The sequence below is a fragment of the Gracilinanus agilis genome, chromosome 1, assembly GCF_016433145.1.
Source record: "Gracilinanus agilis isolate LMUSP501 chromosome 1, AgileGrace, whole genome shotgun sequence".
Classification (NCBI taxonomy): domain Eukaryota; kingdom Metazoa; phylum Chordata; class Mammalia; order Didelphimorphia; family Didelphidae; genus Gracilinanus; species Gracilinanus agilis.
This window is the reverse complement of record NC_058130.1, coordinates 57,860,053-57,887,849: the sequence shown is the minus strand read 5'-3', so window position 1 is coordinate 57,887,849 and position 27,797 is coordinate 57,860,053. Positions and strand designations below refer to the sequence as shown.

Below are 27,797 nucleotides of genomic sequence, written 5' to 3'. Positions count from 1 at the left end.
CACATCCTACCCTGGAGATAAAAGCAGGGACATAAATTGCTCCGTGTTCTCGGCTCTCGCAGGGCCTTGATCCTGGGAGCTGACAGGGATGAGCTGATGCAGCCCCGACATGCTTCTCAGACGCTGCTCATATTTCCTGGTGAAAGAAACCATTGGCGTTACACACACATTGGGGAACCATCAAAGCCCTTCTGGCACCGGGAGGGGAATAAAAATGGGACATTTAGGAAAGGAGTTTATCAGCAAACTTGCCTTCGCCGTCCCACAACAGGAAAGAGGGTGAGGGGCGAGTGTCCAGGGGCCCCTGGTTCCCAGCCGGAGGTGTGTGAGGGTTTTTAGGCCTTTGTTTTCCTTCCTGAGCCAAACTAATCGTAAGCACTGTCTGAGAGAGATTAAATCCAGCTCCTGTTTGCCCTATCGGTCGCTGCAGACCCGCAGACCCCTGTGCCCTTCCCTTACAGGGAGTGAATAGTGGAAAAGAATTGATTTCTGGAAAATATGAACCTCACACCAGCCCAAACCCGATCTGGAAATAAAAAGGCTCGTGTGGCCAGTTCCTGGGCAGGAGATGAGTAACCCAATGAGAGAACAGGAGAACTAGAAGAGTCCTTAGAACAGGGAATATTTGAATACAGAACATCAGCTCTGGAAGGGACTTTATAGGATGTTAGATTGGGAGAACGGCCTAGAGTAAAAGGCCGGGCAGATTTGGGAACCCAGAATGCTAGAAAGTAGAAAATCAGATGTGGAAGAGCTGGGAAACAGAGAGGATTACAGTATAGCAAGGTAACCCCAATAGAGAATCTTAGAATCTAGGATGTTTGAACCTGGAAAGTTAGACTTAGCAGAAGAAAAGATGTTGGAATATTACAGAATGTCAGAGATGGAAGGGTTCGAGAAGTCCTGCTCTCTTTCTTTCTTTCTTTTTTGTTTTGTTTTGTTTTTTCAGATGGAGAAACTAAGGCCGGCAAATTCACCCACCAACATGGGAAGAGAACTCCAGTTTCTTGGTTCCTCACCCTGTATTCTTTCTACTAAAATTCTATGCGAATAAGAATATTTGTTGACCTTCATTTTAGACTTTTCCCCCATGTGGTCAGAGATCTCATTTCCCCCTTAACATTCTCAAAGAGTTCCCTAGGCCGAGGCCGGTGGTTTGAATCTGGCTGTTATCACAGTTGGGAAACTAAGGAAGAGGATCAGCTCGAAGGTGTCCTGTTCACCTTCAAGCTGAGGAAGAAATGGGAGTGGGAAGAGAGGGTCTGCGGGGCCTCGGAGTCCCGGTCCGAGGAATCAGCGCCCTTAGAGAGTTGCCCAAGAAAAGAGCCGGGCCCTGGGCAGGTGGTAAGTCCCCAGGCGGCTCTTCCTCCCCTTCGAGGAGGGCCCCCCCCCCCCCCCCCCGCTCACAGAAACCCCCCAGGCAGCCAGGCTCTCCGGCTAATGTACACTGGGCGTTTTTTGTCTCAAGTGGAAACAACTCGAGCCACACCGGGTCAGTCCATTACCGCCGGCTCCCCCTCCCCCTTGTCCTCTCCGAGTATAATTAAGGGCTATAGCTGGTGCCAGTGACTGATTCCTAGTGAGCTTCGTGCTCTCTCTCGCCCCCTAACATGCTTGAAATATTTCCCCTCTCAATTTATTCATGATTTATCTATTTGACCCCCCGAGGGCCAGACAGCCCATCCTCGTCCCCTTTGTTATTCCCTCCTTGTAAAACCCCTTTTATGGGAAGGGAGGGCAGCTTCTCCGAGGGGCAGACGGTTAACTTATTTTGACTCGGGCTGAGCCCAGGGAGAGCCAGCCAGCCCGGATGGGATGGGGAGACGGGGGAGGGGAGAGGGGGGCGAGGGACAGCGTTTGGCTGCCCCCGCAGATTGCGAGAGAGAGTGTGTGTGTGTGTGTGTGTGTGTGTGTGTGTGTGTGTGTGTGTGTGTGTGTGTGGTGTCCTTTGGCTTCCTCCATCCCACGGGCAGCGGCGCTGAGGGCGGGGGGGGGGGGAAGGGGGGGTCTGGGCACGTTGTTCTTCTGCCTCGCAGCATGGGAAGGGGCCGCCCGCGTTGTTCTCCCCTGGGAGAGGGAGAGATCTAGGACATCGGGTGGTGTGTTTGTGACCGCGAGGGGCTGCCCGGGCTGCAACCCCAGGCTACTTCTCCAGGCTGGCTCGGGAAAGGAGACTTTTGCCTGAGAATCTGGAAGGGGAAGGGGGGGGGGGGAGTAGGGGTGGGAAGCAAAGCCTCCTCCAACTTAATCATATTCACATGACCAGCCCCTAAATAAGAGGGAGAAATAAAATGGGTAAAGAGAAAGGGGGAGGGAAGGAGCAGAGGAGAAAAGGGGATGGGAGAGGGGAGGAGAGAGGCGGGGAGCGGGTTGGTCAGCGGCGTTAGCCCTTCCTCCTCCTCCTCCTCGTCGTCGTAGTTCTCCTCCTCCTAGTCCAAGCCCTCCTTCTCCTCCTCCTCCTCCTCCTCCTCCTGCTTCCCCCGCGGGGAAGCTCTGAGGCAGCAGCCGCGCGGATGTGAAAGTCCCCGGCTAGGGAGGGCAGGCTGCGGGGCCGGAGCTGGAGGCGGACAGGACTTGGGCTGCGGACCGGCGTCACGAGAGCTGCTCGAGCCGCGCAGGAAACAGGTTTAGCATCGCGCGCCCCCTCCCTCCCCACTTCCCACCAGCTCCCCCCACTCGCCCGCCCCCCTCCCCAGCCCCTGCCCCTCCCTCCCCGCTCTCCGGCTGCTCGCTTCGGCGGCTCCAAATGCACTCGGCTGCGCTGCAGCTCAGGAGGCGACAGGATGGCTCCTCCTGCCGCGGGGGGCGCAGCCCGTAGCCCCTGGCTCCCGGGGGTGACGACCCCCCTGCCGCCGCCGCTACTGCTGCTGCTGCTGCTGACGCCGCTGTTGGCCGGGAGCGCTGCGCTGGAGATCCAGCGGCGATTCCCCTCGCCCACCCCGACCAACAACTTCGCCCTGGACGGCCCCGGCGGGAAGGTGTACCTGGCGGCGGTGAACAGGCTCTACCAGCTGTCGGGTCCCAACCTGAGCCTGGAGGTGGAGGAGGCTGTGGGGCCGGTGCGGGACAACCCCCTGTGCCACGCCCCGCAGCTGCCCCAGGCCTCCTGCGAACACCCCAAGATGTTGACCAACAACTACAACAAAATCCTCCAGCTGGACCCGGGACAGGGCTTAGTGGTGGTCTGCGGCTCCGTCTACCAGGGCTTCTGCCAGCTGAGGCGCCTGGGCAACATCTCGGCCGTGGCCGTGAGCTTCCCCCCGACGGCGGACGGCGCCGAGCCGGTGGCTGTCTTCCCCAGCATGCTCAACGTAGCAGCCAACCACCCCAATGCCTCCACGGTGGGCCTGGTGCTGGAGCCACCGTCGGGGGTCCTCGGAGGTGCCAGTGCCGGGGGAACCAGGCTGCTGGTGGGAGCCACCTACACCGGCCTCGGGAGCCAGTTCTTCCCCCCCAACCAAAGCCTGGAGGACCATCGCTTTGAGAACACCCCTGAGATCGCCATCCGCTCCTTGGACACGCGTGGTGACCTGGCCAAGCTCTTCACCTTTGACCTCAACCCCTCCGACGACAACATCCTCAAGATCAAGCAGGGGGTCAAGGCTCAGCACAAACTGGGTTTCGTCCGCGCCTTCCTGCACCCAGGCAGCAGCAGCGGCCCAGAGGCGCCCCACCGACGGGACGGACCCCGGGCGCCCGCAAATCCCGCCTACGCCTACCTGGCCCTAAACAGCGAGGCCAAGGCTGGAGACAAGGAGAGCCAGTCTCACAGCCTGCTGGCCCGCATCTGCCTGGGCTGGGGACCAGCCGGGGGCCCTGGCGGGGCGGCCGCAGAGACCAAGAAGCTCACCGAATCCTACATCCAGCTGAAGTTGCACTGCGGCGGGCAGACGGGCGGCGAAGTCTTCAACCGTCTGGTGTCCGTGTTTCCGGCGGCGCCGGGGCCGAGCCGGCCGGAGGACCTGCTGTTCGGGGTGTTTGAGCGGGCGGCACCGGGCGGCACCGGGACCGCCACAGCACGCGCACAGTCTGCCCTCTGTGTGTTCCGCTTTAGAGACATCGAGGGCGCGATCCGGGCGGCACGGAACGCGTGCTTCGTGGACCCCTCGCCCGATGTGGTCGCGGTCCTGGAGAGCGTAGTCCAGGGCACGGGGCCGGCTTGCGAGAAGAAAAGGAACATCCAGGTACGGGGCGGGCTGGGAGCGGGGAGCAAGAGGGAGAGGGTGAGTCAGCATTTAGACAGGGAGAGGACAGGTGTACGTTTGGAGTTGGGGGAGGGGGAGCGCGGGGATCCTATTCCTATTCCCGTCTTTCTCCCTCTTCTGGCTCTTTTCCGGCTTTCCGGGTAGCTCCGCGAAACCCTGGGGAAGAGCTTCCTCCCCTTTTCCCCACAAGCCCCTGCTCGCCCAAGAACCCCGATTCTAGTTACTTTCCTCTTCCTCTGCTGAAGGTCCAGGCGCTCTAGAGGAGCCAGTCGTTCCTCAGGGCAGGGCTCCGGGTCTTTGGGAAAAACTTTTCATTCAACCAGAGGAGCTTGTGGCTGCCCCTCTTCCCGAGAGTTAGCCCGGGCCTGGGGCTAAAGCCCTCAGAACTAGCCCTGCACCTCTGTGTCCCCCTGGGGTCTGCCTAGGCTGCCTAGAATGGCTTTTCTCTAGAACCTTTTCCTGTCGGAAAGGTCAGGAGTCCCAGGAGCTTTCCGAGGCTCCCGCTAACTCTCTCTCCTTCTTGGCAGTTAGGCAGGGTCAGTGACCTGGGGCTGCTGGCTTCTCTCGGTTTGTGGAGTAGAGAAGTCCCAGCTGGGAAGCGTCTGCACTCCTCTAGTCGCGGGGTCAACCTGGGAGGATCTCGGTTTCCCCACCCCGTCCTTGACCTTCCCTGCCTCCCTTAACCCTTCGTCTCTTGCTCCTCACATCGCCTCTCCCTAAAAATGAGAGACAGCATGGTGAAGTGATTAGAGAGCTGCCCTCAAAGCTAAGAAGAAGACCCGAGTTCAAGGGTTGCCTCTAACTCATCCGACTGGTGTGACACTGGGCAAATGACTTAAGCACTGACTGTTCTAGAACAGAAGTGTCAAACCTGGAACCCGGCATTCCCAGTTAAAAGGGATTGGGAAACATTGAACAAAATACATTAAAATGCTCGGGGACAGAACATCCCTAGGTGGTCTGTTTTCTAAGTGAATGGGTGGCTGCGGGGATCTTTGGGCCATTTCTATTTGAGCTTGCAGACCTCTGCTCTAGAGTCTAGCCCCTCCTCAGCCTAGGTCGCAGGCATTGCTAAATGCCACCCTGCTGACCACAAAGAGGAGCTAGAGATGCTGTTTCAATGGGTGCTTTCCTGTGGTCCAGCCGTGTCTTTGACCTGTCCCACGGCCAGCTCTGGTGAAGCCCCATGCCAGTCAGCACCCTCCGGGAGGAAGGAGAGAAGGCTGTGTGTGTGTGTAAACTTTTGGTCTGATTGGGAGTTACTCAGACTTCTCTTTGGGTTAGCAGGGAGCCAAGCACTCAGTGGTTTTTTCCCCGCCCCCTTCCTTTGGGAATCATCTTCATTCCCACGTTCCGGGCCCCAGTGACCGGTGGTGACTCAAGGCACTTCTGCATCCCTGCCCTTTGCTTGGAGGGGGTTGGGGAGGACAGGAGATGCCAGGGCTCTCCCAGCTGTTCCCCATGCTCACTGGGCTGGGCCGTGCCATGAGAGGACGGCAAGGGGTGAGGCTACGGGTGGCTCTAAATGGCTGGGTCTTGCAGATTCCAGGAGAAAGTGAACAGATTTGTCTTTTGACCTTTGCAGGCCGGGAATATACACATTAGGAAGAGACAGGGAAATGCTTCTTCCTTAGAGGAAGGGGCACCAACTTGCTGGATATATTCCTAATGCCCCCTCCTTTTTTTCCCAAGGAGAGCCGGTCACTACTGAGAAATAAAGGAATGTGCGGGTGTATCTGGATTGCTCTATAAACCCCAAGAGGGCTGTGTGACAGATGAGGGGGCTCTGGCTGACCTTCTGCCCCTGGGGAAGGGCAGGAAGTTTTCTGGGCATGGCGAAGCTTCTCAGCTGTTCAAAGACCTGCCTTTTCCCTCTTTCTGTCTGTGATCTTGTTCAGCAGTGCCATCTCGGCACCAACAAATGGGACCAGCTGCCTGGCTGGCACCAGAGCCAGGATACCCAGGAGCCAACAGGGTTGTGGCTTTTTAGTTTCTGGTCTGTGGTGGTAGTTTGGGGTCTTTATAGCATCAAACCACTGTCTCTTGCCTAGGAAATGATAACAGTGGGGCATTAGGTCTTGGAGTCTTCCTAATTGAGCAGAGAATGACTAGGTTTTGTATGTGCGAGGATTATTTAGAAGTGCACAATTGTTTATCTATCTCAGATTGTCTCTGTCTCCCATTAGAAACTAAATCTTGCCCTCATGCTGCAACAAGAAGTCTCCGGGACCCTAGTTGGGCCTCCCTGAGTCTCCCAAGTTCCCTTGAACAGGAGAATAAATAGACTCCAATCCGATGTGATCTTTCCTTTAATTTTCTTGGATTTTGCAGACAAAAATAGCCCAGAAGTTTTGGATTGGGTCCCCTCAGCCTAAGGCAACAACAGTCCATTGGTCCGGGTATCTGTCTGTTTCTCTAGGATCAAATACAAAATCTTCTCTTCGTCATTTAAAGTCCTTCCTAATCAAGCCCCCTCCTATCTTCCCAGTCGTCTTACACTTGACTTCCCAACACATACTCATCATTCCAGTGACACTGGCATCCTGGCTATTCCAGGAATCAGATTTGCCATCTCTCAGCTCTGGGGATTTTTTCTGGCTGTCTCTCCCATGCCTGGAATGCTCTCCCTCTTCATCTTTACCTACAGCCTTCCATGGCTTCCTTTAAGGCCCAATTCAAATCTCGCCTTCTACAGGAAGCCTTTCTCAATGCCTCTTAATTCTAGTGCCTTCCCTCTTATTTCCTGCTCATCCTGTATATAGGTTGGTTGTACACATTTGTTTGCTTGCTGTCTTCCCTCATTAGATTATAAGCTCCTTGTGGGCAAGGACAGTCTTTTGTCTCTTTTTGGATTTCCAGTGCTTAACACAGTGCCTGGCACATAGCAAGCATTTACAACATGTTTATTAATTGATAATCACTCTTCCCACTATCGATCTAAATATGAGAAGGCAGAGTGGCCCAGTGGAAAGAGCACTGACTCTGGAATTAAAGGACTTGGGTTCAAATTCTACCTTAGCTCTTGCTACCTTTGTGATCCTGGACATGTCATTTAACTTTCCTGGGCCTCAGTTTCTTTATTTTTAAAATGGTCAAGATTCGATTTACATGGCCTCTGAAGTCTCCATAATATTTCAATACCTCAATTTATCTTTGATCTCAATAGCATCCATGTTCCCTCTCCCAGTGTACCTGGAAATCCCCCCTTCCCTTTTCATTTTGGGTATTTTTTGTCCATCACTTTCCACCCAGTGTGCTAGATGGAGGTCTTCCTTCTCCTACATCTTATAATATTTCAAGGGTACCAATGCAATACTTGGGCTTTCATTGGTTATCCCCCATCTCTGTTATCATCCTCCTGACTCCTTTTATCCATAATCCTGGGTGCTTTGGGGTTTGTTTTGAATGCTGGAATACCTTCCTTCTTCATCTTCATCTATTGTCTTCTCTTCATTTATTTTTGTGTATATATACACACACATACATATTTATAATATGTATAACTAATATAATGTAATATGCATATTTATAATGTGTAATATTATAATATAATTTAAAATAATATTTATAATATATATGTGTGTATATAATGCATATATACACACATATCTATGTTCAAGTCCCTGCTCTGAACATATACTGACCATATAACTCTGGGCATGTTACTTAAACTCTCTACGCTCTAAATAGTTCTCTAAAAATTGAGTAGCTAGGTGCTACCCTTGTGCACAGAGCACATGGCCTCAAATCAGAAAGACCTGAGTTCAAATCCAACCTCAGACACTAGCTATATGACCAGCCGAAGTTACTTAACCCATTTGTCTCAGTTTTCTTATCTGTAAAAATAGGGATAATAGCTGCACCTCCCAGAGTTACTGTGAGGATAAAATGAGACAATATATGTAAAGCACCTGACACAGTGCCTGGCACATAGTAGGTGTTATATGGTAGTTATTATTATTAATAATAAAACCAGTCACAGAGAAGATGTCACCCTGGATAGGTGGGGTAGTTTCCTCATCTGGGAGGACCATATACTAGTGAATTAACAGGCTCAGTGCCTAGATCTGTTTCTTTCTTTCTTTCTTTTTTATTTGTTTGTTTAACCCTTACCTTCCATCTTGGAGTCAATACTTTTTTTTGGCTCCAAGGCAGAGGGGTGGTAAGGGTAGGCAATGGGGGTCAAGTGACTTGCCCAGGGTCACCCAGCTGGGAAGTGTCTGAGGCCAGATTTGAACCTAGGACCTCTTCTCTCTAAGCCAGGCTCTCAATCCACTGAGCTACCCAGCTGCCCCCCCCCAAATCTGTTTCTATCTGTTGTCATTCACTTGTCTCAGTCGTGTCCAAGCCTTCCTGACCCCATTTGGAGTTTCTTGGCAAAGGTGCCGGAGTGGTGTGCCAGAACTTTCTCCTGCTCATCTGTCAAAGATGAGGAAACTGAGGGTCTGAGAGGTTCAATCATTTGTTCATATTTAGTTAACAAGTATCAGTGGGAGGATTCAAACCCAGAAACAGCATCTTCTCTGAGTCTAGTTCCATCATCCACCAACTCTTCTATCTGCTTAGGACAGTCAAAAGCCTTGAAGTGAAGGCAGCTAGGTGGCAAAGTGGACAGAGAGCCAGTCCTGGAGTCCAGTGTGACCTCAGAGCCTTCCTAGCTGTGTGATCCTGGGTAAGTCCCTTGATCCCAGTTGCCTAGCCCTTGCCCTTCTGTCTTAGAGTTGTTTCTGAGATAGAAAGTAAGGCTTTGGGGGAGGGGGAGATCCTGGAAGAATCTTTACTGGGGAGTGGGGGGCATGGAGAGGAAGCAGAGAGGGGGCAATCTCCACCATCTGTAGGATGCAATATCTGTAAGCTGTCCTTGGAGGGCGTTCGACACTCTATAAAAATCCTAATCTTTTGGAAATGTTGCTCAGATACACCACTGGAAACTGCCCCCCACCCCAACCCCCTTTGTATTAATTTGGAAGCAAATGTGCCTGATTTTCTCTTTTTGAACCGTTGAGTTTGCCAGGAAGTTAACAAGCGGTGTTTTATTTCGAGGTCCCAGGGCTGGTCTGCAATGCTGTATTTCTCAACCCTGCAGTCTTTAACATCATTTTCCCACCTTTGAGACAATGAAATATTTGAATGGATCTTAAACTCCAGCCCTGGGAATACAGCAGGAGAACAGATTAGCAGAGAGGCAGCCACTTTGGGGGGTTAAGTTATGATGAAGGTCCGTCTGTGTTGCCCTTAGAGAATCCTGGTGTTTGCAGTTGTTTTGTGGGTCCCCAGCTTCTGTTTGCTTTTCCAGGGCACTTTGGAGCATATGGGGGGCGGGGAATTCGAATTCTAAGTTGCTTCCTTTTTTTTAATAGAATGGGGGCTCTAGAACCAGATGGGATCTCAAGGAATAGTGAAAAGAAGGCTAGATTTGAAAACAAATCTTCTCTTATACTTAAAGGACTTGTATGTACTTTTATTTCTTTTTTATATATTTTAATTTATATATTGTTCTATACTTTAAGTCTATAATAATACTTAAAATCAATATTAAGTGTCGGTTCCAAGACAGAATGAGAAATTCGAGCCCAGAGAGGTTCTGCAATTGCTTAAGCTCACAAAGGTAGAAAGGGGAGATCCAGGTCTCAAACAAAGGCCCTCTCCCCTGCCCCCCAGAGTATTCTATGGACTTCGCCAGGCTGCCTTCTGTTTTCTATAATTCTGTACTTTTTTTTAATACTGTGCCACCTCGGGGGGCTGTGATCTCATGGGTGTGGATACTCCTTCTGCCAACACATATTGAAACGTCTCCCTCACTCGGGAAATGGTCTTCAGGACTTTCTGTGGCCCCAAATTCAACATCACTTGGCCAGTCAGACAGTTAGCCTCTCCCCACTGAGCTAGGCCTGCCTCGGGCAGCCGAGGAGATTCTCAGATGGTGGGTAGATATTGTGTGCGGTCAAGAAAAAGGTTTGGGATCTTCTAGGATCATAGATGGCCAAAGTCAGAAGGGACCTCGTTTGGCACGATGGGAACCTGAGACCCAGAGAAAGGCAGGAGCTTGCCCAAAGGCTCAACGTTCCAGCCTCCTGACTCTGTGTGCCCCTCCCCTGGCCTCTCTGTATAAAATCAGATGCCGATTACTTTGGGCCATGGAGTAAGGCCAACGTGTGCTCCTTCTCAATTAGAACAGGATGGTAAAAAGCACCAGAAACCCTCATAAACAGCTCACATCTGCTTAGCCCTTTGTAGTTTGAAAAGCACTTTCTTCTTAAGGACTCCAGGAGGTATTTAGTGGAAGCATCACTGCACTTTTACATATGAAGAAATGGAGGCTCATAGAGGTGAAGTTACTTATATACAGTAATTTGGCTAGTCAGTGGCAAAATGGGGTCTTGAACTCGGGTCTTTAGATGGTAGCTCCTCTGCTTTTTCCTGAATTCCTTGCATAGAAATTGCCCGTGAGAACTTGGCAAATTCAAATTTATGGGCCTTAGTTTCCTCATTTGTAAAATGGATTATATGATACCTAAAGTCTCTTAGAGGGCAGCTAGATGGCAGAGTGGATAGAGTACAAGACCTGGAGTTAGGAAGACTCAATTTCAAATTCAAATATAATAGTTACCAGCTGTGGAACCCTGGGCAAGTCAATGAACTCTGCTTACCTCAGTTTCCTTGTCTGTAAAAATGAGCTAGAGAAGGCAATGGCAAACCACTCTAGTATATTTGTAAAAAAACCCCAAAAAACCCAAATGGAGTCACGAAGAGCTAAACACAACAGAAAAATGACTGAACCACAACTACAAGGTTTCTCATAACTCCATATGTCTGTGATCCTGTGCTGACTTTATCTTATAGGCCAGAGGGAACCATTTAAGGTTCTTCAGCCAGGCAGAGAGATGTGTTAGAAGAGTTATCTTGTAGTAGACTTCAAAGCACTTAGTGGAGTAGAGATAGTAAAAGGTCAGCTGGGAAGCCACCCTAGAGGTAGTTGGGTTGTTGGGTTGGGTTTTTTTTTTCCAGTTGTGGTATTGATGGTGGTGGGATTCGTTATGAGTATTGGTGACCAATGAATAGTGGTCAGTGTTGGAGAAAAAGAGTCTGAATAGAGTTTAGAAAATGGAAAAGAGAGAAATAGACTGGGAGATAAAGACAGAGATGGAGAGAGACAAAGAGACAGACAGAAAGAGATAGAGAGACACAGAGACAGAGGGATAGAGACAGAAAGAGATAGAGAGACAGAGAAGGATTGAGATAAAGAAAAAGAGAGGTAGAGGCAGAAAGAGAAATAGAGATACAGGCAGAAAGAGATGGAGAGAGATGGAGGCAGAGAAAAAGAGAGACAGAGGCAGAGAGATAGAGACAGAAAGATTTAGAGAGACAGAGGTAGAGAGAGAGACAGTCAAGAGAGATAGAGACAGAAAGAGATGGAGAGAGACAAAGAGATAGAAGCAGAGAGAGATACAGACAGAAAGAGATGGAGAGAGAAAAAATGAGAGAGAGACAGGGATGGAAGGAGATAGAGAGAAGGAGGAGAAATAGAGAGATTCAGGCAGAAAGAGATGGAGAAGGATAGAGACAAAGAAAAAGAGAGGTAGAGACAGAGACAAAAAAAAGACAGACAAAAGTAGAGATAGCCATAAAGAGATGGAGGTAGAGACAGACAGAGTTGGAGAGAGAGACAGAGGCAGAGAAAGATAGAAAGATACAGATCAAAAGAGATAGATACAGAGGCAGAGATTTAGAGACAGAAAGAGATGGAGGGAGAGAGAGAGGGAGAAAGAGAGAGAGAGAGAGAGAGAGAGAGAGAGAGAGAGAGAGAGAGAGAGAGAGAGAGAGAGAGAATGTGCCAAACACAATCCCACCCTTTGAGGAGTCTCTGCTGAGTAAATGACAAGGGATAATGATGGAGCTTGCAAAGTAACTGTGTTTCCCAGCCCCATAGCTGCAGTGCCAGCTCTAACTCTTGTTTCAACACAGTGCTTTGTGGTTTCAGGATTTGATGGCCAACAGTGGTTTGTATGATAAAGGCTTGTTAACCCAAATACGCCACATGGGCAGCTTTATATAAACAGTCCCAGTCTGTTGGACACTTGGATTTTGAAATGATAGCTCAAAGCCAATAGCAAAATGTTCCTAAAGCAAAAGTTCTGTCTTTTGGGGATATGACGCATCTTTTACTCACTTGGGAAATGGACCGTGAGGGCCTTTCACCATGGATGGAAGGGGAACAATTCAGGGAAATCAGATTTTGATTCAGAATTCTCAAATATTTGAAATTGAATTTAATAAGGCACAAGATGATGTCCTGCCAGTTTTGTTGATCATTGGTTTTTTGGGTATTAAGAGTTAGAAGGAATCTAGACATCATTTGGAATAACCTCATTTTACAGATGGGGAAACTGAGGTCAAGGTCATCCTGTTAGTCGTAGAGCTGTGATTAGAGTACAACTTTCTTATTTCTAGCCCGAGGTTCTCCCTACTCTACCTCTTCTCTGTAATAGCATCCTGTCACTCCATTCTCACCCCAGGCTGGGGCTGATGTGAGCAATATCTTCTAATTCTTTTCTAGGTAGTGAGGTATGCTAGATACGAGATAGATACAACACTGGTCTTGAAGGAACATGATCTGAGTTCATGCTCTGGCTCTGCTATCTATTATCTGTATGAACTTGAGAAAGTGACTTTTCTGAGCCTCAGTTTCCCCATTTGTAAAATGGAGAAAATAATATATATGCTACCTACTTCATTGGGTTGTTGTACTAAAAACACAGACACTCAGAAACACCAAGGAAGTGTGATCTAGCGGGGTTCTATGTCCAGCATAGAGTGTTGTTTACCCTAGAGGCTCAATAAAACTTTTTAATTAACTCAAGAACTTCACAGCATCTTCTAAAAACTCCATTTTATTATCATCTATTTGGAAACCTGCAAGTGGTTTCCTGTTGTGATCAGCATGGTGTTCTCCTTCGCAACCCCTCCTCCAGCTCAAATTGTCTCCTTGCCACCCGCACTGAGAAAACCAGAAAAACAAAACCCATTGATGATGGTTCTTCCATGATCTGGCTCCGCCCTTCCTCCTGAACATCTTAGTTCCCATTTTCCTTTCTCTCTACTATTCTTACAGTCTGCCAGCTGCAGGGGGCCTCATCCACTGGTCAGTCAGGCCATCCTATACTTAATCCCTTCAACAACACTCTCTCAGAGTTATTCAGCCTTGCTCGGAAGACCTTTCCTCATGAGGTCTTCCCAAGGTAGCCTCTTCATTTTTCTGGGGTTCTGATTAAAGAAGTTTCCTCTGATCTAGATTGGAAATGGCTCCTTTGCAATTTTTGCCCATTGGTCCCCCGTTCTGCCCTCTGGGGGCGAAGCAGGATGAGCCCAGCCCCCCTTTTCCTGTGTGTGTGTGTGTGATCGTCCTTGAGATTTTAAATTCCATGAAGATAGACCGTCTGCCTCTTCTTCTGTGGCTCCCAGTGCCTAGCATGAGCTTGGGTTCTTGATAATTGAGTTATGTATGATAAGCTCTGGGGTACCCAAAGATGTTTAGACTATTGCCTTGTCCTCTAAGGGGCAAAAAGTGCTGAGTGGGAATAAAAGCAACACCCCAGCAGCCATCTCCGGTGTGATTTTTATAAGGTTCAGGGAGCACACTTGACTGAAAAGGAATGACCCTTTTATTTCCTGCACGGCTCACTGAGCCCCAGCAAAGGGTGTCCTCCTTTGAGAGGAATGAATTACTGTTGGCTGGCAGCAGCAAGTAGTGGAGAGAGTCCCAGCCTGGGATTTGGGCGTCCTGGGTATTCAGCCACTGATATACTGCATTCTCTTTGCCATCTTCTTCCGGCCAGCAGCCTCAGTTTCCCCCTCTGTAAATTGATGGGTTTGGGCAAGATTCCTAGGGTTCCTTCTTGATCCTGAATTCTAAAAATCTTTCACTTGACCTGTTTGATTTACAGGTTCTTAACCTTGTTGGTGTCATGAACCCTGCTGGCAGTCTAGTGGGGCCTCTGTATGGGCTGTTCAGAATTGAGTTTTCAAATACATCAGATAAGATATGTAGGATTACAAAGGAAGATGATTCTATCTGGATACAGCTTTCAAAAAATTATTTTTAGGGGGCAGCTGGGTAGCTCAGTGGATTGAGAGCCAGGCCTAGAGATGGGAGGTTCTGGGTTCAAATCTGACCTCAGACACTTCCCAGCTGTGTGACCTTGGGCAAGTCACTTGACCCCCATTGCCCACCCTTACCACTCTTCTGCCTTGGAGCCAATACACAGTATTGACTCTAAGATGGAAGGTAAGGGTTTAAAAAAATTCTTTTTAAAAAAGATTGGATTTAAAGACTGTTAAGGCTCCTTTCTGGTCTAAATTTATGGATTCTGTGATACCCAGGCAATTCGAGTCACTTCAATTCATTCTGCATTTATTGGGTGCCTGCAGATGTGCCCAGGAGTTTTTGACTCCATGTCCTGAGCCTCAAAGGTTCCGTCCAATCAGCCAAACTCATACTATGGGAACTACTTACTCCTGTAGCATGGAGGTGTCCCAGTGAACTGAATTCTGGGTCTAGAGTCAAATCTGACCTCAGATACCATTAACTTTGTGACCTTGGTCAAATCTCTTAACTTCTACCTTAGTTTATTCAGTTATAAAATGGAGAAAATAATAACATTTACCTCCTGGGGTGATGTGTGGATCAGATGAAGTAAGAACTATACCATAAAACATTAGAAGAATGCAAGCTCTTATTATAATAGCAAAAAACTGGCATATGGTGCTTTAAGGCTGGCAAAGCCCTGCTGATGCATCACCTCATTTGAGCATCATACTAATCTTAGGAGATAAGTAATAAGAGTTTTGTCATCCTCATCTTACAGAGGAGGAAACAGAGGACAGAAAGGATAAGTGACTTACCTAGGGTCATCTCAGCCAGTAAATGTCAAAGGTAGGATAGAACCCAGGTCTTTGTAACTCCTAGTTGCATACCCTATCCACTGTGCCACCTCAGGAAGGTAGAAAAGAGCTGATGGAGGTGAGCAGGACCAGTGGTAGAACTCGAAAGAAGAGTCCTGGAGTCCTGAATACCCTCTCACTCTTTTAACCTTTGGCTCACCGTGTCCCTGAATGTATGTGGATTACTCAAGGAGTGGGGAGAGAGAGACAGACAAAGGGGGAGAGAGAGAGAGAGACAGACAAAGAGAGACAGACAGACAGAGAGAGAGACAAAGGGAGAAAGAGAGAGACAGAGAGACACACAGAGAGAGAGACACACAGAGAGACAGAGACAGACAAAGGGAGAAAGAGACAGAGAGACAGAGAAAGAGAGAGACAGACAGACACAGACACAGACAGACACAGAGAGAGGGAAACAGGGAAAGAGAGGGAGAGGGAGAAAGATAGAGGACGAGATGGAGAGAGGCAGAGACAGACAGAAGGAGACAGAGACAGGGAGAGAGACAAGAGAGAGACAGACAAAGGGAGAAAGAGAGAGAGAGAGACAGAGAGAGAGATAGACAGAGAGACAGACAAAGGGAGAAAGAGAGAGACAGAGAAAGAGACAGACAGGCAGAGAGACAGAGAGAGAGAGAGGGAAAGAGGGAGAGAAAGGACGAGATGGAGAGAGAGGCAGAGACAGAAACAGAGACAGACAGACAGAAGGAGACAGAGACAGGGAGAGAGACAGAGAGAAAGAGAAGAGGAGAGGAGAGCCAGATTTGGAAAGAGACACAAAGAGGCAGAGACAGTCACAGAGAGACTGAAAGAGAGAAGGGAAGCTAAAAAGGGCTGAGCTTTTGAAGCAACAAAGAGAAGGCTCCCATCAGGAGACTCCTATAACAGGAGCACGGAAGTTTGGGTAAGTGGGAAGAACATTAGATTTAGAAACCAGGGAACTTGGGTTTAACTCCCCACTTCTGTCCTTATTTCCTGTGTGACCTAGGGCAAGGCAAATCACTTAGCCTCTCTGGGCTTTGTTCTTTTAGTATGAAAACAGGAATGACCTTCCCTTTTCCTGCCCTACAAATGGGAGAAGACTTATTTTTTTCTAGGGGGTGGGGGATGAGGTGTGATGATTTCACCCATAGAGGAAACTTGCTGGTGAGGAAGCCCCCTCTGCCTGTGCACCTGCTCTGTCCCCTCTATCTTGGAGAGCTGCCTGGGGCGCAGAGGATCCAAGGTCAGCCCACTAAGCCTCCCCACTGCCTCTTTGCTCATAATGAACGATATTAAGATTGTTAAATGGGAATTCACAGCAGTGCCGTTGTTTCCATTGACCCAAACAAGGCAGGACACCATCCCCTTCCCAGTTCTACAGCACCCCATGCCTACTAGGGGCTTCCCTCCTCCTGGATGCTTGTACAAATCTCATTTATTCATCCAGGACAAACATGAAGTTCACATCTTCCATTCAGCTTGCTCCTTCCTCCCTTCTTCCATCTTGACCCTCAGCTATGACCTTGTAGATCTTCTCCCCCTGATTAGAGTAAAAGGCCCTGGAAGTCATGACGTGGGTCACATTTTTTTCCTCTTAGTGCCTAGCAGGGAGACCTCTGCCTACAAGCCCTTCTCCAGCTCTCTTTCCACGGTTCCTTGATGCCTTCTAGCTCCTTCTCTGGTGGAGTAACACCTTCCTGGGCCTGGTGGAGGACCTTCCTCCTTGTACCGAAGCACCGGGAGGGAGACTTAGAGGATTTATTGACTTTTGGTGCCGAAAGAGCCGTATTAATAACTCACATCTGCTTAACAGTTCTGTTGGCGCTTCCCCTTCCTTTCTCTCCCCCTCCCTCTGCCCAGCCAGCTCGTTTGAGAACATCTCCTTCATCTGGGAATGAGCCGCCCTGGATGGAGGAGATGGATCTCTCCGAAGTCCCAGGTTCCGGGCGGCCTGGGATGCTGCTGAGATGTAACTGGAGAATTTGTTTTCTTTTTCATTTATATTCTCTCCATAAAACAGGTCCTCAGGGGGAGAACCTCTTACCTTTCCTCTAGCAACTGAGCCTTTGGGTAGCTGGAATAGAGACAAATTGGCTTCTTGGGAGGCCTTGATTTGCCAAAAGACAGAGGGTCAAATGCAGGATTTCCCTTCTCTTTTCTATTAGTTGGTGATGCTCCTAGTTTCCCATGTGCCAGGGGAAGGGAGAATACCCCTCGGCCTAATTCAGTAGTCTGCCACTGAATTTCAGATAGCCGTCTGGTCCATTCCTACTCTTCCCACTGTTGATATTAATATTTTTTTTACTTTTTTATTTTTTAGAATATTTTCCCATGGTTCCTTTCTTTCCCTCCCCACCCTCCCTGTAGCCAACGTATAATTTATTGATTTTGATATTGGGAGGCAGGATGGTGTTATAGAAAGAGAACTGGCCATGGAGTCAGATCCCTTGGGTTCAAATCCTACCCCTACTTAGCTGAATCTTCTAACTTCCATGCAATTCAGTTTCTTTATCTGTAAAACGGACAAGGGCCTCAGAGGTCCTTTCCAGTCAGCTAGGTAGTGCACTGTTAGACTTGAAGTCAAGAAGACCTGTGTCAGTGGAAATTTGGGGTTGGTTTGAGTTTTAAATATTTAGATAAAGGGTTCATTTGAGTTGTTTGTTTTTTAAACCCTTACCTTCTGTCTTGGAGTCAATACTGTGTATTGGCTCCAAGGCAGAAGATTGGTAAAGGCTAGGCAGTGGGGGTCAAGTGACTTGCCCAGGGTCACACAGCTGGGAAGTGGCTGAGGCCAGATTTGAACCTAGGACCTCCTGTCTTCATTTGAGTTTTAAATATTTAGACATGTGACATAAACTTCCTGTGGACGTTTAGGGGACTTGGAAACTCAAATGAACCCCAAATTTCCACTAACACAGACCCGAGTTCAAATCCTTCCTCAGATGTTTCCTAGATGTTTGACCCTGGACCAATCAGTCACTTAAACACCCAGACTCAGTTTCCTCATCCGTAAAATGAGTATAATAATAGCACCTACCTCATGGGATTGTGGGGAAGATTCAATAAAAAAAATTTAATGCTCTTTGCAAATCTGAAAGCACGATGATACTCTGTATTTCAATACCTTGATGGATCTATGCATCAACATTGCCAATATGCCTTCTACCACTGTGAAATCCCATCACATTTTCTTGTTTCGATTTAATCTTTTTTTTTTCTCCTAAACCCTCACCTTCTGTCTTAGAATCGATACTGACAATTGGTTCCAAGGCAGAAGCATGATAAGGGCTAGACAACTGGGGTCCAGTGGCTTGTACAGAATCACACAGCTAGGAAGTATGTAAGGCCAGATTTGAACCCAGGACTTCCCATCTCCTAGGTCTTACACCTAGCTGCCCCTATCTTGAATTCATCTTGTCCTTTTCTTGCCACCCACCCAATGCGTTGGAGGTCTTTCATCCTCTTCCCAATTCTTATACTATTTCGTGTGTACTAGCGTCATTCTTGGGCCACCCACTGGTTATTCCTCTTCCCTCTTCCACGATGGAGACCTGCGCCCTTCTCCCAGCGTGCATGTCCTGGATGCTCTCAGAGAGGCCGTATGGGAGCGTGGCCGGAGCCCTGGCCTCGAAGCTCGGCGTCTGGCTCTGGATAAACCACTTACTGCCTCAGAGAAGGGGGGAAGCTTCCCTGGCAGATAGAGCCTCTCCACTGGGGAATCCCAGGTCCAATGGCTGCGGCCATCGTCGTTGGTGCTATCCCATCCTGGGCTTCTCTCCCTGCTCCCCTACTGTCTTCTGAGGTCCTCTAGAAGGGGCATTCGGAGGGGCAGTGAGCTGGGCAAGAGCTGGCCAGGAGCAGGGGGGCAGGCAGGCCACCCTCTCGGCTGGGAGCCCCCATTTCCCAGGGCAGCGATGAGTCATGGCATGCCAGAATCTCGGGAGACTCATGATCACGGGATGTAAGAGGTACAGACACACACTGAATAACGCCTTCACAGACATATGCTCCTCTTCCCACACTTACACGCAAGCACACATATTATCACACCAACCCTGGCTCTGAGTCAAATATTCACACACCTGCCCACGTGCAACACATGCATGCACACACGTACACGTGCCGGCGACACACGAACATACAGACTAAACGATGCTCCTTCTAGCGGTTCCAGCTTCTAGACCCCGTAAATCCCCTCTGATTTGGCAATGAATTATAGGAATTCAGGATCAACGGACCATGTTGAGGGCAACTGAGCCCGGATTCCTGGAGCCATAGCCGCTGTGGAATGACTCCACCGTGTCTATTAGCAGGAAGATGAGAGGAGGGTAGCAGGGAAAGCTCACTTCCCTTCCCCATGGGCGAAGGAGTTGTTGGGGGGAGGAAAACCCTTCACTCCCTTCCGTGGACAGGTTCAGAGCCCAGGCTCTCATCCTTTGAGTTTTGTGCAGCTCCGAACCGGTGTTTCTAAGATCAGATGCCTTTCCTGTGGGATGTCGGACAAATCACTTGTCTTCCCTTGGCCTCAGTTTACTTACTTGTAAAATGAGAAACACGAACTCGGTAAACTGAGATCCCTTCTTGGGATCTCTTAGCCTTCCATCCTTTGCCGTTGTCACCAGGTGATTTTCCACTAGTCGCATTACATCTTCTTCCCTACGAAGGTGCCGTCCACTGGGAAGAAGCAGACTGGGAATGCGGAGCCCTGAATTATAGCTGGGTGATCTTGAGCAAATTTCTCTACTTCTTTGGGCCAATTATCCGTAGTGTGGTTGTTAGGAGGAAAGGAGGGGAAAAATACAGGAAAAAGTATCCAGATGAATAGAAAATGATCAAATAAGATGGCGTCAGTAAGGCACAACCCTGGTGGACCACATCCCTTTCCCAAAGACTTTGGCCTTTTCTGTCGAGGTGATCAGAAAGAGTGTTCTATTTTTTTGTTTTTGTTTTTGTTTTTTAACCTTTATCTTCCATCTTGGAGTCAATACTTGTATTGGCTCTGAGGCAGAAGAGTGATAAGGGCTAGGCAATGGGGTCAAGTGACTTGCCCAGGGTCACACAGCTGGGAAGTGTCTGAGACCGGATTTGAACCTAGGACCTCCCATCTCTAGACCTGGCTCTCAATCCACTGAGCCACCCAGCTGCCCCCAAAGAGTGTTCTGTTATTCCCACAGGAGCCTTAAGAGTCCTGACTAGGTGGGATATCCAAGTGTGGAGGAGCTTTATATAATAATAATAATAATAATACATGCCTAGAATATGTTAAAGTTTGCTGCCTACTTTCCTCATAGTTCTTGGAGGCTGCCATTATTACCTTCATTTCACAGTAAAATAGTTCAGTGTTCATTAAGTAATCTGGTTAATTAAGAATAGATTGTTAGTCAAAAGTAAGGTTCTAGCATAGCTTTTAATGAACTATTTCAATGGAATAGAAATCTGAGACTCGGAAGGAAGTGATTTGGCTGTGGCCACAGCTAATAAGTGTCTGAGGCAGGATTCCCACCCAGAACTTCTGAGCTTGAGCCATTCTGTCGCTCTGCCTCTTAAAGAATCATAGTTTCCTAGAGCCTTTAGAACTAGGAGGGACTTTTTCAGCTCTCTTAGCCCAGCCCTTCCATTTTATAAATGAGAGGGCTGAGGCTCAGGGACAGAACTTAGTTGTTCAGGGTCGTACTGGTAATAGAGAATGGCTTTGAACCCAAGCCTTTCACATGACTAGTGTGCCATACTCCTCCATCTTTCTCCATCTTGTAGCCAAATATCTCGTGTCCCCTCCTTCCAAGGGTAGCCCTGGCAAGCTACCTTGTTGGCATCTCTTGTGCTGATTATTGTTTGTCCTTCACTTTTTTAAACCCAGACCTTCATCTTAGAATCAATACTGTGTCTTGGTTCCAAGGCAGAAGAGCAATAAGAGCCAGGCAATGGGTCACATAGCTAGGAAGTGTCAGAGCCCAGATACGAACCCAGGACCTCCTGTCTCCAGGTCTGGCTCTCTATCACTCAATCACTGAGCTGCCCTGTGTTCTTCATTTTTTTAAGAGAACGAGTGACATCACAGGGTGATGTGTTGACTTGTTCGTGACTTGGATTAAAGTGAGGCAGAGTTCTACAAAGCCATCAGCCTCACTCGCTCTCAGAGTCATCAAAGTTTAGTGGCAGGACAGAAGTCAGGATGAATGGCAATGGCCTGGGATGCAGCGGATGACCTTGGCTTCTTCCTTGTCTCAGCAAGCTCCAGGCAGCCCACAATGCCTGTCACCCACCGTCATGGTTGTTGGAACAAATTGTTCTCATCATTCCACCAGGAGAAGTCTTCACATGCTAGGTGTAGACACCCCTCTAACCTACTAACAGGCGTATAGCCCATTGGTTGCCCTCCACCGGGTTTAACCCATCTGCTGAGATGGTTTACCAGAGTGTGGTTGCTGTGCGTGCTGCTGCCTCTTGGAGCCACGTGTGAAAGTTGGATGCCGGGTGGTTGTTGTATAATTGGAAAATCAAAATCTTGAATGCTTGGACTACATCTCCCAGCATCTCCTTCCTCCTTCATCCCCACCTTGCGGGCTTACATTGCTTGTATATAGTCGAATGTAACCCCGCCACTCGCTCTCTTTTTTTCCATGTGCTCGGCTGGGTTGGTGCCCTCTTTGCTTTAACCTTTTACTTTCCTTTTTACTTCAAGTTGTTATTAATAAACTATATACATATAATACTTGGAGTATTTGAATATTAATTTTAATTCTCATAATATCAAAGGTGGATGCGCAGCCTTGGAAAGGGCTCAGCAAGCCCCCTCACACTCGTCTTCCACGAATACTCCTCTTACAATGATACTTACACTATCTTCCACTGATGGTCCATTGGTGGCTTCCAAAATGGTGTCCCCCTGGCCAAAAAAGTCTTCCCTCTGCTCCAGATCTGATTGGAAATCCCAACGGTGATGTATTTCTAGCATATTAGTGAAGAGGAGGAGAGCCAAGAGGAGGAATGTTGGAGGCATCTTGAAACCTAATTGCTAAAAATGCTGCCGTCTCAGTGGTAGGAGATCCCAAAAAAGTTTTGCACTGAATTCCCTAATTTATTTGGAATTCCTTCTTTTTCCACCACAAGCGAGGCTGGGGCATTTGTCTTTAAATAGTATGTGGGCTGACTGTTGATGCTCTGTGTGCGTGTGTGTGTATCTGGGGCGGCATAAAACCGAGATGCTGTTTTTTTCTTGTCCAAGTAAGTGTTCTGCGAATATCACACAGTCCACTTTCAGCTGGAAGACAATCTATTGGGGTGTGTGTGTGTGTGTGTGTGTGTGTGTGTGTGTGTGTGTGTGTCTTTACCCTTGCTCTTTCGTCCCTCTTTGCTGAAAAATAATAAATCACAAGGTTGTAAAAGGATAAGTGCTGGCAGGTTCCATTATGCCTCAACGGATGGCCATTGGGTCTGAACCTCGGCTTGTTGCTTTAATAATGCACAAGGTTCGACTTAGCGCATTGCTCCAGGGTAGAGAATGTTAAATAATGATGGTAATAGTAGTGATCGCCAGAGAATTGGCCAAGTCCTGGACATGCTCTGCTTTCCTCTCTCTGCAACCAAGAAGTTCTGTGGATGCTCTTTATTAAGACTGATGTTGGGGCCACCTTGGGAGGCCGGTGGGAAGGCCAGTGGCACAAGCCACCATCGGTGGTGGCAGCACCAAACTCTTTGGTGGTCGGAGAAAGACCCCACCAGCATTCCTCCAAACTGTCCTGTGTGGTAACCGAAGGGCAAGGAAGAGCAGAGAAGAACCCAGAGGTCCCTACCAAGTGCCTTTTCAAAATGAGGAATTATGGGATTTAGAGAGACTTGTCCAGCCACCCCATTTCACAGAGGAGGAAACTTAAGCCCTTGGAGATGGTGACTCGTCCAAGATTATACAGGAAGTAAGTTTCAGAAGTGGGATTTGAACCCAGGATCTTTGCCTCTATAGCCTGTCTTCCTTCCACCCTCCCACATGCATATGGTTGGCCTTCTGAATTTTTAAAGGCAATGATTATCGTTCCTCCCCCACCACAAGTCTTTTCTTCTCTAGGCTAAAAGTATACCGTTCCTATAACTGATTCTTCAAAATAGAAACCTTTATTGTCATCGTTAGGGGAGATGTGAAATCCTATAATGAGAGAAGTTGTGAGCTGAAATGAAAGGTTGCCTGATATATTCCTATGTGTTTATGTAAAAATTTCATTAGGCAGGGCAGCTGGGTGGCTCAGTGGGTAGAGAGCCAGGCCTGCAGATAGGAAGTGCCAGGTTCAAATCTGGTCTTAGATACTCCCTAGATGTGTGACCCTGGGTGAGTCACTTAACCCCAAATTGCTTACCCCTTCCTGATCTTTTCCCTTGGAACCCGTATTTAGTATTGATTCTTAGACAGAATATAAAGTTGTTGTTGTTGTTTTTAATCTCATTAGGTACCCATAAAGTAGAGTAATGACGTCTTCTTGCATAGAATTCAGAGAAAAGTCAGTTCATGTTTGTGAGTCTTACCCCTAACACTTTTTTGGATCTTGGGTGCATAGAGTTAGAGCTGGCAGGGATGTGAGAAATCCTTGAGTCTAATCTCCTCCTTTTATAGACAAGGAAACTGAGGCCCAGAGAGAAGAGATTGGGGCAGGGTCACCCGGTGAGTTATTGGCAGAGGCAGGATTTGAACCTAGATCCCATGATCCTAACTTCAGATTGCTTCTCTCAGAGGTCCAGGGCTGGCCCAGGGAACTCCTCTCTGAGCTGCTTTACACGCCTGCCCATCCTCTGTGCGTGAAGGCGGCTCTCTCGGTGCGCCCTCGCTCTGTCCTGTCTCTGGCATCGGGGATGGAATTACACTGAGTCATCCATACTCAATCGATGGCTGTCAGTGTGATTTCTTAAGACCTTCTGGGCCAGGCCTCGGGCCTGCCATCTTGACCCTATTAGTGCCCAGGGCCACACAAGCAGGAAGTGTGTGAGGCTAGCTTTGAACCCAGCACCTCCTCTCTCTAGACCCGGCTCTCTATCCACTGAGCTGCCCTCACGGTCTATCTTTTGTCTTTCTTTGTATCCCCAGTGTGGAGCTCAGTGCCTGGCACCGAAGGCTTTAACAAAGGGCTACTTCTGTTGACTCGTTGAAATATTTGTTGGCCAATAAGGCCAATGGAAACCGAAGGAGGGATGATAGTTAAGGAAGACTTTCTAGAAAAGTTGGGCCTTGAATGATGGGGAAGATTTGGCTAGGAAGACAGAATGGGGAAAGAGGATGGACATTCTAGGAAAATCTCTGTTCCTCCAGATCTTGGCAGTTCCTGAAAAGGGGGAAAATTTGGGGCTTTGTGTGGAAATAGGGCAAATGGCTCATTATTGACTCCAAGCCCAAGTGACTTTTAGCTTTTGCCCTTCTGGAATTGTCTCCAGGCCAGAGAGTGGGGAAGAAAGATGGTGTCATGCCAGGAGCAGTCTTCTGGGGGTGGCCATGCCTTTTTGCCCAGCTGGAGTTGGTTGGGCAAAGCAACTTTTTTACTTGGTCAGGAGAGAATCTCTGTGTTAAGAGGCTCCCACATTGGAGGGGCTAAAGTCTGCTGCCTTCCCAGACTCCTCTCCTCTGGGACGAGTGAAGGAGGTTTTGAAATCTTCCACCAAAGCCAGAGCTGAGCTGAAATGAGAAACACAGCTCAGAGGGTAGGAGGGAATCTCTTGAGGAAAGAGAACAGCTAACAAAATATCGAATGAATAAATCAGACATCTTAGTCCAAGCAATTTCAAAATAGACATTTTAGCTGAGTTCTCCTCGCAGTTGCCAGATGCCCTCCCAGCAGCCTCCCTCCCTCCTGATCTCTAGCAATGTATTTTCCTGTCCCAGGGTGATGGCGGAGTGGGGGCATTTCCAATACAGTTGGTTTTAAAAAGCCACTGAGGACCTCATTACTCAAATATTTTGGCTGCAGTGATTCCTTTGGATCCTGTTATTTGTTCATTCTTCTGGCAATCCACTCTTTGGGGGGCTCAGCTGGAGACTCTACAAGGATGGACTTTTTGTAGACTGAGCAGAGACCCCCAAGCGTATTTACAAAGACCAGTGGTTCTGGATAGCCTAGAATTAAAGTCCTGGAACTTAAGAGTTTGGCGAGCCTCGGAGAGATCATTATTCTGATGCTTATCACCTGGGTCATCTTCAGCAAGTGTCTTAAGTGCTTTGGACCTCAGTTTCCTCATCTGTAAAACAAGGAGGTTGGACTAACTGACCTCTAAGGTCTCTTTCCAACTCTATGATCCTCTGATTTAGTCCTAGCCTCTGATTTTATAGGTGGGGAGACCAAGGCCCAGCAAGGGGAAGTGGCTTGTCTAACTTCAAACAGTGACTTTGTGGCCAAGCTGAGTCTAGAACCCAGGTCTCTTGATTCCTGGCCTTAGGGTCTTCCCAATACACCAGACTGCCTCCAATGTGGAGCACTGATGGTTGACTGTTTTGGACTTTCGGTGAAGTGCCCAATCTGATTCCATCTCCTTTGGTAGGTGATGCTTAAGGCCGGAGTATCAGGTCCTAGTCCTACTTGGATAAGAAACTATCAAGGAAGACAGCATCATAGAAGGAGACTTAGAGTGGAAAGCAAAAGACCTAGAAAGAGAATAGTGTGGGAGAAGACCACGTAATCTTGACTGCTGAACCTACTAGCTGTGTGACTTTGGGCAAGTCATTTCCCGTCCCTGGACCTCAGTTTCTTCATCTGTAATAGCCATCAGAGGAGTACTAGACTGTGAGTCAGGAGACCTGGATTCAAGATTCATTTCTTCCATTCATTTCCTATGTGACCTTGGGCAAATCACACAGATTCTTTGGGTCTTCGTCTCCTCCTCTGTAAAATGGGTGGGTAGATAAGATGATGCCTAAAGCCCCGTCCATTCAATCACTGGCACACGTGAGATCAGCTCTGGAGGATTTGCCTGCTCTAGAGTTCAGGGAGGTAAGATTTAGTAGAGGCCACTGGAGCAAGACATAGTAGATGACTTGCCCAAGGTCACAAAGGACAGAGCTGAATCCGAATCCAGGTCCTCTGAGTCCAAATGCAGACAGAGCTGAGACCCTGCACTCTGAGCTGCTGGAGGAGGGTGGGTGGGGGAGGAGGACAGCATTTGCCCGGGAACGCTTGCCTTGTCTAATTCCTCAGGTCCTTCCTTCCTACTCTTGGCTTTGATTAGCTTTCTGCTTCGGAATAATTGTTTTTGGTTCACACGAAATAAGCCACACGTTTCCCTCCCACCCTTCCTCCTGCTGTCCCTCCTCCCCTTTGAGGACACTAAATGACTCCCAGACGCTTGGCTTGTGTAGAATCAGAGGCCTGGCCTTGAGCTGCTGCCGCTCTCCTCAGCCCAGGTTCTCCCTTCCCTCCACCTTCCGGGGCTCCCCTTTAGTCAAGGGACCATCGTCCGTGCCTTTGGGGAGAGGCAGGCTGGGATGGATCCCTCCCTGCTCCCCGACCCCAGCTCAGCATCTGGGGATGGTATGTTGGAAGCCTGCTGGAGCCTCCAGGATTCTCTAGGATAGAAGACGGTCCTGCCTCCTCCCGAGGGAAGGAGGGCCCTTTCGGGGTAACCGAGGGGAGGAGGAAATCGTCCTTTGGCAGGAAGAGGGAAATCGAGGCTCCCCTCGTTCGGCCCCCAGCGGCCTCCCGGAGCAGCCAGATTGTGCTTCCATCCTCTGCCTTCCTCCCTTCTTTCCCAAGAAGCCGACTTTCATTTTCTGTTTGTGTCCTTCCTACCGAGGGCCCTCACCCTGCCCTAGAGGGCACTGGCTCGGTTCTCGGGCTGTCGGGGAGTGGCGTGCGGCCCCCCCGGCCCCCCGTGTTCATTTTCTAACCTCTGCGGCTCTTGGCTTTGGCCGGGGCAGCCCCGGGCCCCCTCCTTCCTTTTTCCTCCGTCCCGGAAGCCGGCCATCTAGATGAAAGTCTCTGATGCTATCTGCTGCCCTGGGGGACTCGCTGGTATTTCCTATCTCCGCAGCGGGTTTCCTCCGGAGCGTCGTCCGCTTTGGGGAGCCTTAGAAAGGGGGGGAAGCGTGCCTTGGGCAAGAGTAGCCAGGCTGGGATGCCCCCAGGAGGGGCTCCAGTCTTGCCCCCTTCTCCTAAGACACTCCCTGCGTCCCGCTTTTCGTCCTGTTACAACCCCCGCTCCGGCATCTTTCCTCCCCCTAAACTTGAGCCCACTTTAAGCCCATTCCAGGGTCCATCTAAACATGACCCTTCCAGCCTCATCTCTCAGTTGTCCTGGGATGCTCTGCTCCGGGCAGGCCTAGAAGGCACCCTGTATGCCCCCAGCCCCAGAATGCCCTGTTCTTCTCCGTCTGCCTCGGTCTCTCCAAATCTCATTTGACCTCCTTTAGGACTCGATTCAAGCTGTGATCCAGCCCTTTCACTCTAGACTCGGGTCTGTTCGTGGTTCAGAGCTGGAAGGGATGGATGGAGGGTTTCCTCCCCAACCTGGGCTGGCCCTCCCACACCGTATTTCTCCCAGCAGTCAAATCTTGATAAGGGGCTGTCTAAGGGCCCGGCAGCCCCGACACTGGGCCCCCCCGGAAAGCTCTAGAAGAGGGAAACCTCGCAGCGTCGATCGTCTTTGGGGCTTTGAGACACCGACTCCCCCCGATACACCCCTGGTGTGTGTGTGTGTGTGTGTGTG

At 49.0% G+C, this 27,797-nt stretch overlaps 1 protein-coding gene across 1 annotated transcript in view; it reads left to right on the top strand.

Annotated features, from left to right (window-relative positions):
* The first annotated feature begins 2,783 nt into the window (after nt 1-2,783).
* PLXND1 (plexin D1) overlaps nt 2,784-27,797 on the top strand; it is a 235,474-nt gene continuing 210,460 nt past the window's right edge. The window contains exon 1 of the mRNA XM_044676038.1: nt 2,784-4,184. Coding sequence (XP_044531973.1) covers nt 2,784-4,184 — 1,401 coding nt within the window. The remainder of the gene's footprint in view (nt 4,185-27,797) is intronic.